At 32.6% G+C, this 15,245-nt stretch overlaps 1 protein-coding gene across 1 annotated transcript in view; it reads right to left on the bottom strand.

Moving 5' to 3' along the window:
- The window catches only part of LOC148629838 (atrial natriuretic peptide receptor 2-like), a 29,129-nt gene extending 18,903 nt beyond the window's left edge, over positions 1-10,226 (bottom strand). The window contains exons 1-7 of the mRNA XM_088558232.1: positions 10,063-10,226; positions 9,198-9,300; positions 7,472-7,628; positions 5,589-5,917; positions 5,193-5,338; positions 4,471-4,543; positions 2,756-2,885 (exon numbers count right to left, since the gene is read on the bottom strand). Of these exons, the coding sequence (XP_088414358.1) occupies positions 2,756-2,885; positions 4,471-4,543; positions 5,193-5,338; positions 5,589-5,917; positions 7,472-7,628; positions 9,198-9,300; positions 10,063-10,107 (983 nt within the window). The 5' untranslated portion in view covers positions 10,108-10,226. The remainder of the gene's footprint in view (positions 1-2,755; positions 2,886-4,470; positions 4,544-5,192; positions 5,339-5,588; positions 5,918-7,471; positions 7,629-9,197; positions 9,301-10,062) is intronic.
- Between the last annotated feature and the right edge of the window lie 5,019 nt (positions 10,227-15,245).

Genomic DNA, 15,245 nt, shown 5'->3' with positions numbered 1-15,245 from the left:
AATTAATACAATACTCTTATAGTTATAATAGTTTTTCATTCAAAGGCAACATGGATACATGGGCCCAGTTACCAAAAAGATTAATCCACAGGATGAGGCTAGAAAATATATTCAAGTTATGCTGTGGGTAAATAGCTGATAAAGTTTTAAACAGCTGGACACCAAAAACCATTGAGAATTCTGACACATAATTTTGTTGAACTGAAGAGATGACAAGACTCTACACGTTATACCTTATTTAAAGAATTCATCAAAAGTTTGTAGACGAGATAAAATTAATAAAGAATCAAAGTGCTGAGGCACTGAGTCAAGGAAGGCCTCATAAATATTCACGTAACCAAATTGCAAGCTAAATAAACCGCTCAAAAACAGTCATTTTAAAGAGTAACCATCTGTTTTAATGAAATGCATATCAGTACTGCTTATTTATTAATGTATTTATGGATCTTCTTTTCTATTATTGTTTTTGTTATTTCTGGCTGTGTAAGTTTATGTCCTCAAATTTCTCGACACTTTACACCTAAACCAGCCTTTCTTCAAAAATATGATCTCCAATGGGAATCACTGACTATCAATATTAGATGAATTTTCAAAGAATGAATCCACATTTTGAAATTCCGGGTTGGAGATGTTGAAGTACAAATGAATCATGTGGACTAGGGGGAGGGGGTGGGGTGACCAAGGGCATAATCTAAAGATAGAAATGAGCAAAAAACTTCTAAAAAAAATAGTTTACTATAATTCTGCCAATTTCAAGGAACGACGGAACGAGCGTTATGCAATAAGCCGTTCGGAAGTAAGAGGTTGGGGTATGGAGGAACGGAATTCCAACCTCTCACGTTGTAGGAGTAGATCCTTCCATGTATGTTGATTTATTTATGAGCAATTAATGTCACACTGTAAAGTATATAACAAATTTGATACCTGCATTATTATATAACAAACATCATAATTTCATGTATGAAATCTTTAATTGATACCGGACTGCATATGCCAGTAACCATAGAGTACATGCACATGTATTTTTGTAGTTTTCAGTATAAATTTCCTGTTCACAGACATACAAATGTAAACTGCAAATTTTGCTAAGACATATGACAACTGTTCTACACTAGCAATGTTTACAGTAGACCTATCACCAGTTCTGAAAATTTTAAATCATTGTGTACATTGGAAGTATATGAACAAACTTATGTATACCTTCACTTACCTAATACATTGTACATGTATGAATGTCCCTGAAAATCAGCTCTAAGAAAGGTCTACTTTTGGGTGCCTTGATATCCATCATATTTTCAATCCACTTTCATGGACATAGAATTTCTAACCTAATTGATTGTGTCTTTTATGTGTCATGAAAATCCTGTATCTAACTTTAAGATCTGCATTCTAAATGTATATCTTGACAATGCACTTATGTGAAAAATGTTCAAAAAAATACCTGTAGTTTACAAACACTATACATAGAACTTCAAAACCTTCAGGATCTGGCACAGGCGGCGGATCCACACACTTTGAAAATGAGGGGTGACTGCTTGAGTTCCTCAGAAAAAGGGGGTTGCTACGACATTTTTTGTTATTTTTGTCAACTTTACACATGGAAATTATAATTTTCCCATAAAAAGGAGGGATGCCAACCCCCCACCCCCACATCCTCACTGTAATCATAAACATTAAAACTATACTTAAGTTTTTTGTACATTACAGAAAGCGTACATTGCAGCTCCGAAAAATCCGTTGTTAGAAGCTCCCGCCATTCTCAATATATTCTCATAGTCATGATAGTAGTATATATTTAACTCCTTGGTAAAATTGACAAAGAAATTAACACTTTCAAACCTACAGGACCCATCTTGTAATGGTAGACATTAACAATATACTAACAACTCAAAGAGTGTACATTGCAGGTCCAAAAAATCCGTCATTAAAAACTTCCGACATCTTCGACATCTTCTTGTGAATGCTTGACCGGGTTGCTCGATTAACCAAAAACCTCGGTGTTAACCGAAAACCAGATTGAAAATCCGAAAACCTCAATAAACACATTTTTGGTGGTATAATTGCTTACTGTGGTATTTAAACATACTTGCAAATAAGGTTTTTTTATTAATATTCCAGCGCTTTCTAGATACCTAACAAAAGTCTGTAATAATTAATATGGCGTCAGTACTTTGAAATTAGTCACTTGTCCTTCCGACGCCATATTGTTTTCGGTTATTGGAGGTACCGTGTTTGACCTGCGTCAGGTCAACTAGAAAAAAATAGTCCTGTTCGCTATGACAAAAATTCAAATAGTTTAAAATAAGCACATAATCATAGAATTATTGCAATTCAACAAATATAACTAAAGCTTTGATGTCATAATACTTCCATTTCTTATGAAAAATAAATCATCATATATTGATCGGCAGCGGAGCTATATACTAATGTAAATTTGCAAGGTGGAAAAGGGGGAGGGTAAAGAGAACAGACCGCGGAATATTTAGGCGGTTCCATGTGGCCATATCCCACTTCCGGTTGAATCCCACTTGCCGACGATCTCTAAGTCAAGTTCAGGCTATAAATAGCCTTCCTTGAAAAAAAAAACTGTTATAGGTGACTGTTTGAAAATTGATCAATATCATGTACTTTTTTTCTGAGCTACAGTTATTGATGTATAATAGTAGAAATAATGTAATGTCAAAGTTGGAATAAGAGCCATACATAACTGATAACGTTTTATCTTGGCTTTTTTTTTATTGCTGTGAGAACTTACTATATTGCTGTTTTAGCAAAGACTTGTTTTCTATTTGCAGACATATTCATACTGTTGTTACCACTAAGATCTGTGTTACTAGATACATTAACACTTATCATACTACCAAATGCACCTTTCAGACCTTCATCTGAAATAAAGAAGCCATTTTATAAATAATTAAATTGAAATTGAAATAGAAACTGATAAATCTAACTTGCTATTTTTTGAAAATCAGGAGAAACCACATTTTGAGCAGCATTTGGAGTTTCAAAAAAACCAACGTTTTAACAAATATACAGATCAGAATATGCTTGACAATATACACTGAAAATATATTCACATGAGCAACTATGACTCGTCAAAATTCTATTTCATAGAAAAAGTTAATGAGGTTTATCAAAGTCTGACCAAATAATTGTTTCCCGACGCATTCCGCTTGATTACAGTTTTTACAAGATACGACCCTTTCTCATTTAAAAACAATGAAGCTGTCTAAAAAATTGTACTAATTTGCAAAATGAAGTATAATTATTGAAATTTTTCTGGGAGGGGCACGCGTGTAAAGGCTATACCTCTGTACATGACATTGCAGCAATCCTAGAAGCTCTTTACCATTGCTAAATCCGTTGCCGGTTTAAATGTCAGAAAACGTGATAACTTTGTCATGAAAATAGATCAGGTGTTTCAATTATTTTATGTTGCACGTGATAGCCTTAATGAATTACAAGGACGATCACATTCAATGTTGTTTTAAAATAAATAAAATAAGTAGAAATTAAGCAACTATAACTATTTATCTCCAATCTTTATAAATGATTGGTCCATTATTTATAGTTCTAAATTATTGACAATCTAATGTGGACAGCTTTGATGTACTATCATTTGGAAAATTTGTCTGCTACAATCTCTTTCAATACTAATAGTAAATGTTTTCACAATGTTTTCTGTAATAATAGAGTGACTTCCATAATCACTTAGTAATTCAAAACAGGATTCATTTCTCAAACAACTGCCGATCGACTTTCTACCAAGAGTAAATAATAATTACTTCTAGTAAATTATATACATTTCTAAAAACAAATTAAGGATGGGACACGACTGATTGACTTTTAACGTAATGTTGAATCGCTCTAAAGTAAGTCAGTCACTCGTATTATTGGGTTTATTAAAACTTGGTAAGGGCCAACATATGTAGTTAAATGATGAAATATGCTTAAAACCATGATTTTCTTTTGTATTTGTTTAACTTATATTCGTTTGTAGCTGGCTGCGTATCTAACCACATTTGCAAACAAAACATTTACCATTAATTCCATAACGCTATACTGAAAAGTTTTGGGTGAGAAGATCATCTAATTTTGAAAGTCACAAAAAACACAATAAAAATATAAGACCTACTCAGTTTGTTATAAATAGTGGCTAGATATGAATTTGGTGAAACAATGTTTTTATTTTTTTAGAAACATCAGCCAAACTGCTTCTAGCAGTATATGCCAGATGTAATTAAACAACCACGAGCTATAGTTTCGTCCTTGTGGTACGAGAAGTATATACCCAACATACTGTTGTACTATTAATGCTATGGTTTTGGTTTTAGTCTAAGTTACCGAATTATATTCTTCACATTAAGCTTATCTAATGAAAGCTAAAAACGATACCCACTTCAGACGTTTGAAACTAAATTCTTTAGACTTTATGCTTCGATGCAAAATGAATTGATAAATTAAACTTACCCTCCTTTATTTCAAACTCTTTGGCGATCCATGACTCGTCCCATAATAACTTTCTTTGTTGATACCGGAAGTACTGCGAAAAATAAGAAACGACGCCAGTAAATATGTTGTTCGATATATGTTAAACGGTTATTGTTTTAGATCAGCTAAAATGAAACGTAATTACGATTTGATTTGTACAATAACACTATATAAATGACGATTTCTACGGCTTAAATATTGATATCATTAATAGACAGAAAGAAACTTTCAATTGATGAAATGGTTCAAATAAGACCTGCTGATTCAACAACTACAAAGAAATAATTCACATTAAATCTTCAACAAGCTAAAACGTAGAAAGGAATAAGCTTACAGTCAATGAAATGATTATGTCAAAACTAAAAAAAAATGACGATTGTTTTAGTATTTTATTTGGTTTGGTGTTTTTGTTTTTACTTTTTAAAAATGAGCAGTAGATAAGAAAAAGAGAAATAATTATCCTTATGCCTTGTAATCACTAATAAGGATTTACTATATGAGCTAAAAATAAAGTCTCCATTGAAGAATTGTTTCCTTCAACTTAATCTGACAAATTCCTGTTTTAATGTTAACTATTTAGGCTCTCAGAAACAATTTTAATGAACTGACAGAAAAAAAAACAAGAAAGTTTTAAAACATCTACTTCATCAGTGATGATACAGAACAAACTACCTTGTAAAACAATATTGAAAAGTACTTACTCCAATAACTATGCCAATACCGACCAACAGTAGTGTCAAAAATAGAACAATGAGACCAATTTCCCAACCCTTTAGGGGGCATTTACCGCAGTCTTTAGGACAGGTTTCGCAATCTTCATCGTCAGCACATTCACCATCACCACAATCTATAGAATAAAAAAACAATATCAATCATGATACAGCGTCTTTCAACTCTATGATTAATGATTCAATGTCCGTAAACTTTGTGCTTATCTCCATTCCCCTAAAAATCCTCAAAAACAATCATGTTTTGCTAAAGACAAGACTTGGACTTGAAATCTGACATGCCAAATTATGATCACAACTAATCGTTTTATTGACTTGCGTGTAATGTTTGCAATACAGTAAGATTTGGAATTTGAAAGGTTAACATACTTGTTTTGGACACTACTATAGTTTCTGCCTCTAGTGCTAAGTGCATTCCAGCTACTTTAAAATGTGCTATCAGTGCTGTCGACCCTGTTTGATAGAGTCCTCCTATATAACTGGTCCAATTTCCCTGGGTTACTGGTCCTACCAGTACATTAGAATGGGTGAAAACACTGCCTGATGGCGGTATCCATGGTCCACAGAGTGCATCAGGGAGTCCTTGTAATGGGCATGAATGAACATTTACATGATGAACGCAACAGTTGGTTTCGTCGGCACTACTTGCGGCAGGACATCCTTCTGTTTCGCACCAGGTTTTTGCAGCATTTGCATCTCTATCAAAGACAAAACAAAGGGAAAGTTAGTAAGTTATTGGATTTGTCCACTCTCGTACATCTGTATTTAATAAAACTTTAAAATCTTATTCAATAGACATATACAAATACTAAATAAATTAAAAAGAGCAGTGTGATCTGAAAAAAAGCGTGATAAATTATAAGTATCTGAAAATCAAATCCAACATTTTTTGTTAATGGAAAAATTAATTCAGGACTTCTGCTGTGCTAAAACATATATTCTTGCATGGAAATAATGAATTTTTAATCATCAGTAAAAAAAATCGATATTTTCATTTCCAAAACTTCAATATGCAGTATTAGTAATTTACAAGTCTATGATACCTGGAAATGAAATAATGAAATTATGGTTTACTCAAATGCATTGTTACGGTTGCCATTGCCGAAATAAGACATACATACCCTTACGCAGCACATCATGTCACTCTCCCTTTTTGGATTGTTTTGTTTTTGTTTTTGTTTTTGTTTTTTGTTTGTTTTTTGTTTGTTTTTGTTTTTTTTTTTGGTAATGAGAAATTTTATCTAATTAAAGTTGGCAATGTATACAAAGCGTAATCAGGAGAAACTGGTATTCTTGAAATATTAGTACAGCCAAAATACGTAAACATACATCAAATACAAATACACGTATTACAAATATCACTATGTTGTACAAGTGTTTAAAGGAGTAACATTTCATCAAAAAGTTTCAAGAAGGTTGAGATCCAAAAAAATAATATGAGTGTTGTAAATTATACTATACTGTGCAAATATTTAAGGGAGAAATGTTTCATCAACCAAATACACAGGAGAATCCAGATTCCAAAGAAAGGGGACAGTCTACAAGGAGTCGTAAATAGGAAGTCAAACTTAGAAAATTTAAAATAAACAGGGCAGTTGTCCAAAATTATGGATATTGTTTTGAATCTGATATTACTGATTATTCAATTGTCAACATTCTTTGATATGATTAAAGACTTGACAGGTTGGAAGAGTAATTTAGGGAACCAAGGTTCAAGCGGAAATCAAAAGAATGTAATCTAGGGAAAATGACCAGACATGGAAAATAGACAAACACAGCAAATAACTTAAAAAAAGTGGTCTCCACTAAAAACTGGGGGCATGAACCAAGTGTACCGGTAAGGTATGCGTCCTCTGCAGAAACTACCACCGAGTTGTTTATGAAAGGTCAAGTTCAAGGTAGAAGAAAGAGGAAAGGAAAACTATGACATATTGAACAAATCAATTTTCATGGTGGTGCAGATGGATACACCAAAATGATTCAGAGTTCATGTTGACGACCTTAAAACTTCTGTAGTGAAGACGTTTATCTTGGGCTACCGGCAATAATAAGTGTAGGTTAAAAAATGAAGTTTCACTAACATCAGCATTACCATGTGACATTCTGAAAATTTACTACCCTCCAAAGAAGAACTCTTGGGGAAAAGTACAGATGCTTCCATTTATCATTTGTTCATTTCACCACAAGAGATAAATAATTGAATAATTTATTGCTAGCATACGAGGTTTTATTTTTAAATGCAGAAGCCTTACACAAATCCACTTCCAGAAGGTCCTGAATTATCAAAATAAGAATTGCTATAAGCCCAATCGTAGAAAGTACTATCTAAAAGCAGCTCATAGGTGACATTGAAATCCGTCTCTGCCTTTATCTGTGAAGCCGGTGGTAAAATCCATCGCAAACTTACTCCTGGAATGTATAAGAAGGCTGATGTCTTAAAGAGCAATATCGTTAATACATTAGATATTTGCAAAATATGTACTGATTGATCTCTTTTTTTTTGTAGATGTAGTAATCACATTTAACTCTAAATGTTGATTATAAATCTAAGTTTAATAAGCATGTTTTTATTGATTTCATGTTAGAATATTTTAATTTTCGTTCGTTAATCTAATTTTTTTTCAATTTTGCTATTTATGCTTGATGGTTACTTGTATAAACAACTGAATTATTCATAGAATGTAACACTTTCAGATGAACTATAGCACTTAAATAAAGTGATAAAAATTAATTGAATTGATAGTTGGGTATTAATGAAAATAAAAGCAGCTAAAGTATGAAAACATCAATGTCATCTGGGAAAAGGAAATCTTTAAAGCAAGTTTATATGCTCAAGTGATTTTCGAAATTAGATTTAGTTCCTTATTTGCATGGTAATGCATTGCATGAATTTCAAAATAAAATCTCACTTCTTATTATATGCTTACACATTTGAAAGCCCAAGTGTATATTCAGTACACATTGTGCTTCTCAATTTCTCATGTTCTTAGTTTTTTTTTTATTCTGATGCGGTCTTCAAAGTCTAATTCGGATTTTTATGTTTATGTATTGGATTCGCTTCTTTTTATGTTATTATTTTTGAAACCTTTTATAACTTCATAAAGATTTCGGTTCAAATAATAACTAAATCAGCCCCACAAACTAGACTCTTTCCAATAAAATTTGAAAATTGCATAATTTACTGTTTGAATATGTGCCTTCTTTAAAAACGAACTTTCATTGATGTTAAAGCATGTGTTGCACTAAAATTGTAGATTAAAACAAAGCAAAATTCAAAAAAATGACTTAACTATGACACAACAGATTGTATTTTCTGTATATTAGCATTCAGATAGTATTTTAGCTTTAAAATAGGCAAAGAGAATATTTCAAAGTGTAAGTTGAAACTTCGGCAAAATAATAGGCATGAAATGGGTGTTAGTGAATTTACCCATTTAAGCCAGTCACAAAATGATATTTAGAATAAAATCCTCCTAGTCAACTTTGTCGTATATCAGCTTTAAAAAGAGCTTCTCTCCTGATGTAAGACACTCAAAGATAATAATTCTAATCCACAGTTTTTAAGAGCAAATCGTCATTTCTGTTGGCTACATAATTTTAATACATTTACTATAAATTGCTACATTCACTGATGATACGAGGTAAAAACAAACACAAAATCAAAATTGTTTGTTAGATTAATGGAGTTTATAGTGACCCTTTTGCTTTTGATTTAAGAAAAAATAACATGAATCAAAGCAAGTGAATAGTATCATAAAAAACAGAACACCAATCTGTCGTATGCCAGTATCTGTAGTCATCAACTTTAATTAACAAAATATTCTGAAAAAGATACATTTTTCTTCAATATAACGAGTTTCAAGAATAGAAGCAAAACACCGATGGACTTGGCTCCCTGTAAATTATTATTAAATGAAACTAAATAAGTTAAACAGTTACTTCTTAAACAAACTAACAGAACATATATATATATATTACCTTTACAGGATGTTAACGGAGTAGGAGAATTGGCATTTGCTGACAGAGGCCAACAATGATACTGGGCATTTCCGAACGAGTGATACGCCAGGGAGTTTGGTATCTAAAAGGAAATTAAATAGCATATTAAGCTTCGGCATTAATCTATATTAAGTATGATTGTTGTATCGTATATTTAGTGAGCAGAACGACCTTTAAGCTGCTATTTTTGTTTCGTCTTTGTTAAAAGGGCTAATTTACTTTACACTGTAATACTTTATTTAAACAATGTATAATTATATAAGGAAATGATTAAATATAAAGATGATTCATGATAGATTCATGATTTATTTTAGTAGCTTTATCATTAAATGTTGACCAAAGAGTCTTAACTATTTTGAAGACTTTTTATTGTCCAGTATACTTACTGGAAAATAATTAAAAACACTGCGTAAATTAATATCCACAACATAGGTTTTACGATTATCTTGAATTCATTCTTAGTTTTAATATTTTGTATCTTATTCATGCAGAAGACTTACTACAATTTTGAACGAGATGCACAATGAACAGTTTGTTTATCAGTATGTTTGTTAAGTTCTTGAGCAAAGTTTAAATTACAATACACAAAAAAGAATCATCTACTCAAATAACTGGAAATTTATATGCATTCATTTAGTGATTCTCTTTGTCACTTTAAACTAATTATCAAAATAATAGTTCAACTGTTGCTTGTTCGTTGTGCATTTTGTTAACAAAGATGTACGGATATATCTGAAATTAAGTAGTAAGAAAATCTCTTAAAATTAGCATAAATGTAAATGTAAAAAATGTATATTATTTTCGCACATAACTGTATCTTATGCAACTATGTCGTACCACTCACCAAGATGAAAAGGACGATCCAATGTTTTCCATCAACAAACTTCATTTCAATAGATTTTCAACATTTTTGCACCATTCCTTTCAATTAAATAGCAAAACAATTTTCAAATTCTAACAATTTTTTTCGTTATCAAATAACGTATAATTTTCCTAATTGCAATCAGAACCGATCTAGTTCATTGTTGTAGTTATCGTTGTGTTTCTGATAATTGCGACTAGTCGAACATCGATTCTAGTAAATGAGTATATGACAAGCTCATCGAGATTTCTAAACATCATCGATTTATAATAGGTTCACGTTTTATTATTTAGCAATTAAAACATTTTGGTTTGCTGTTGGTTCGGGTATTGTTCAGGCCATTTAATCACCAAACATGCTACTCTTGTTCAAACTTTTACCAACAAATGTTGTTGTTTGTTTAATGACCGTTTGTTTCTCTTTCTCAAGTCGTTTATATATATGTTAGTTATCAAGCTGTGTACTTTACTAGACTGATTTATAGTATATTTTAAAATTTGAAGCATTCCTTTAACATTGGCTTGATTGTTTGTGCAGAATAAAGGTAAGTGCTTGTATTTAAACCATGTTTTGGCACCTTTGTAATAATTAACTGACCAGTAAGTTTATTTGTATTTAATAACAAAAACATCGTTCATGTTATAGAACATCAAACGAAGTATTTTGGTTATAAAATCGTACTTTCTATCCGTTGGTTAGCAGTGGTTCGTTTTCGAAGCTTTTATAGGTCGATATTTGGTCAATGGGTCATTTACTCTGCATGCGCCTTCGTTTCACCGCTTCCAATATTCGTGATGGCAATTGGAACATTTATTATATCAAAGATCAATGGTACTGTATGATAATCTTGATATAGAATATTTCAAGAAACCATTAAAGTAGTTTTCTGATTTCTTTAAATGATTCGATTTTTATTAACAATATGTTATGGGTAATAGTTATATGTTAGTATCAAAATTCTTTACAAAATTTTAGAACAATAATTTCATTTATGGTCACTAAAGGCGTAAACATGTAATAGATTAGAGATATTCGAGATATTCCCTTAGAGATTTAAAATTCTATATCATATTTTATAAGAGGTATATCAGAGGTATATTTTATTACTGGAACGCTCTATTCGTCGTATTCATAATTGTAAGGAGAAGAGGATTATGAGTTATGCAAATTAAACCATTGGTACAGAAAAGTTTGAATGGTGATTGTGTTAAATTGTTCGCTAATTTATATCATGTATGTGTTGAATTAGTTCGGTAGAGTAAAACACATTTGAACTGGCCTCGATGAAAAAGGCCATTCCATTGTTTGTCGAGACGTAAACTATTTTTTTCGGCAAACCTGGGATCAATATTTGATGTTTATGGAACTATATACTGTTTATGAACAATTCTGCAATTCATATTACATTTAAAGAAAAATGTTAATTCATACGTATCATATAAAATAAACGTTCTTCATTTAATTATTCTTGTGAATTATTTTAAATTTAGTATGTGACTTTCGCATAAAGAGATGATGGAAATATACGATTTTGAAATTGTAAAACAATTGTAAACTGTCTAACGGAAGTCTTTTTTTTAACATTCTAGTAAATTTTGTTGTGATATGGAGCCGCAACATGATGGGTTATACCATGACAAACTTAAGTTTCTGTAACTAATATAATTATTGTTTCCCGAACATATTTTAAAACTATATATATATAGGCTTATTATATTATTATATATTCTGCAACTAATATAAATATTGTTTCCGAAACATTTTTGTGAAAACAATATATTAAGCGAAGAGGGATTCATATCTTCTTATATTATTCAAGATTTTTGATGGTTGACCAGTTATCAAAACATCATATGTATGTATATGCTGTTATTTTGATTACATTTTCCTTTGCGCATAGGGACAAGTTTTCTACATAGAGGTTGCATCTTGTTTTGATTAATTTCATTATGATTGTTATGTAATTTATTTAGGACACCTGCACTATTTGAAATTTGATTGATCTATTGTTATTTCTCTATTTTAATGGTTCAAGACTTCATCGACGGTTATTATTTACTTCAATTGGCCAATAGTTATATACTTAAGTGATTGTAATGTATCGGACGTTCAAAGCTTTTTGTGAAACAAATGACGCCGATTACAAACAGAAGAGTACACCTTTAAAAGGAATCGCATCAGTTATGATTGATGTGTATGCTTCGTCCTTAACATCTATCATTCAACTAATTTTGCTGATTGCTCAGAAACCAAGCCGGGGGCTAGGCGCTCTGCCCACAGAGCAACTGGGATGTGTGCCCCAGGTGGTGGAATGGGATACCCCTGGTGTGTTACATGCTGGGGTTGTCAGGCTATAATACGGAAAACCTGACCGCAAACCATAGTGGTGCCCCGTGTTGGGAAAGATGCCACGTTCCTCGCACGTTAAAGAACCCTGCTGTGGTATTCGATAGGAGTAGGAACCTTTGCGCTCCGCCACTGGAGGCTAAATTGCCCGACCTTACCCATCCCCCCTTTTTCCAGTGGCAATCAAAATTTGTCGACCCTATTATCCTTGTGACCCATCCTTATTTTTCATTTCATGTTCATTTTATCATCAATTTCATGTTCATTGTCTGAATATAGCTGAAATATTGCTGCTCGGACGTTAAACCCCAACAAACAAATTTTGCTGATGATTAATATACTACACCATTCTCCACAAAACATTATAAAAACACAACACAGGACAAGATAAATTTTGTTTTCGGAAACTTTGGAACTACAGCGCAAGGTAATAAAGTGGTCCCAAAAAGACAAATGTCAGCGCTGACTGTGTCAAATAAATTGTCACTCAGATATAGTTTTACATTAATAAACTGGTCTGCGATTCACGAAAGGCCACTTATCTCAAGTTAATCAAGAATAACACAAATAAAGACCGTATCAGCAGAGTAAACACCACACATTTACTCGTTACACGAGGGACAGCTGTTTTAAAACATGATTGATTTAATCGTAGAATCCTTAAAGTAAGCGATAATCTTGGAAATTACATATCCTTAACATGCACTACTCTTGTGCATAATTTTTTTCAACTGATCATCAAGGGCATATATTGGCTTTAAACACCGATTCAATTTGTAATCACTATTTTATTTCGTATTTATTCCAAACGTATTGTAAACTTCACATTAAGTGCTCCTTAAAAAGGAAAAGTCAGGAAAAAACCAGGAAAAAGTATTGGTCATTATTGAAAAACCAGAAGAGTGAAAGTATTGGAGTTGCCCCACTCAAAGTAAATGGTATAGCAAAAACAACACTAAATGAACAAGCTGAAGCACTCAGCCACAAATTCCATTCTGCACTTACAATTCCTAAACCACTAAAATTAAACATCTGTGCACTTCAAAATCTCAGGTCACACCAACACCAACATGAGATGGATGAGATCACTATAACACCAGAAAGTACATCAAAATTGCTAAAAAAAAACCTAAATCCCTCAAAACTCATTGGCCCAGACAATATATCACTACATTGCCTAAAAGAGGTATGCAACGAAATGGCACCAGTCATAACGGACCTATTTAACTTTTCTCTTAATACAGGTCAAGTACCAAACGATTGGCTAGAAGCACAAGTAACACCAGTCTTCAAGTACCAAACGATTGACTAGAAGCACAAGTAACACCAGTCTTCAAGTACCAAACGATTGGTTAGAAGCACAAGTAACACCAGTCTTCAAGTACCATACGACTGGCTGGAAGCACAAGTAACACCAGTCTTCTAGAAAGGATCAAAATCAAAACCAGAAAACTACGGACCAATCTCCTTAACCTGTAAAGTACTCGAACACATAATAGTATCATCAATTATGAAACACCTTGACAAACATAGCCTCTTATATCCACTGCAACATTATTACAATAACACAACAAATATTTGATGAAAACGGCAATGGCAAACAGACAGATGTTGCTGTAATGGACTTCAGCAAAGCGTTTGATAAGTTCGACCATCAGAGACTCATTTTAAAGCTTAAATGCATAGAAGTAGATAACAAAACGGCTGACTGGGTCCATGCATAGCTGTTAAACCGCTCACAGAAAGTGGTATTTGATGGTCAGACCTCAAACAGCTGTCCGGTACTGTCAGGCGTACCACAAGGCTCTGTTCTCGGCCTTGTCTATTTTTAATTTACATAAAATTTCAGACACCCTCAAAAGCAATGTATGCCTCTTTGCAGATGTTGCAATTGTTCATCTGACCATATCAACCATAGCCGATTGCAATACCCTTCAGTCCTACCTTCAAACACTGGAACAGTGAGGGACTGAATGGCTCATGTCTTTTAATCCAGACAAATGTGAAATTATACGAATCACAAGAAAGCAAAAACCAGTAATTTTTCACTACACTTTTTACAACAAGATCCTCCAAACAACTGAAAAAGAAAAATATTTGGGTATAACATTAACAAAAGATCTCACTTGGAATAGCCATATTAACATAATCTCAAATAAGGCAAACTCCACTTTAGGCTTCATTAAGCGCAACATCAGAACTAACAGCATCAAAACAAAGGAAACAGCATACAAAACGTAGGTCAGACCAAAACTCGAATATTGCAGCATTATTTGGTGCCCATTGCCAAACCAACTTACCAAAAAATTAGAAATGATACAAAGAAGAGCTGCAAGATACAATTTACATCAGTACGACTATCAAAGTAGCGTAAGAGCCATGCCATGCTTACACCACTGAAATGGCGCTGCAACAAAGACGTGACCTGACCACATCTGTCATCATGATTTATAAAATCACACACCAACTTGTAAATATTATAGTACCACCAAACTATTTAGTACCAACACGAGGACATAAATTTTTACAGCCATTCTCTCCCACAAATTACCATTCAAACTCATTTCTCCCCCCTGTTCAATAAAGTTGTGGAATTCCCTACCACATCAGGTGGCAACTAGCCCAGACTAGGCTGGTGCTAAATTACATTTGTTCATGTAAATAATAGTATGTTTTTATCATATATATAAAAACACAAAAAGAATGTAACGTATTGTGTATAAATGTTAAAAGATTAATTCCTTGACCCTGACATATTGATGTTCAGAAGTATACAGTAGATGTTGATGTCGATGTAAATGAAGTCATGTATCCTATGA

The sequence above is a fragment of the Perna viridis genome, chromosome 1 (genome assembly GCF_037379345.1).
Source record: "Perna viridis isolate PV_CMFRI_1.1 ecotype Kerala chromosome 1, ASM3737934v1, whole genome shotgun sequence".
In the NCBI taxonomy this organism is placed as follows: domain Eukaryota; kingdom Metazoa; phylum Mollusca; class Bivalvia; order Mytilida; family Mytilidae; genus Perna; species Perna viridis.
Note: the sequence above shows the minus strand (reverse complement) of the source record. Positions and strands in the feature narration are given on the sequence as shown.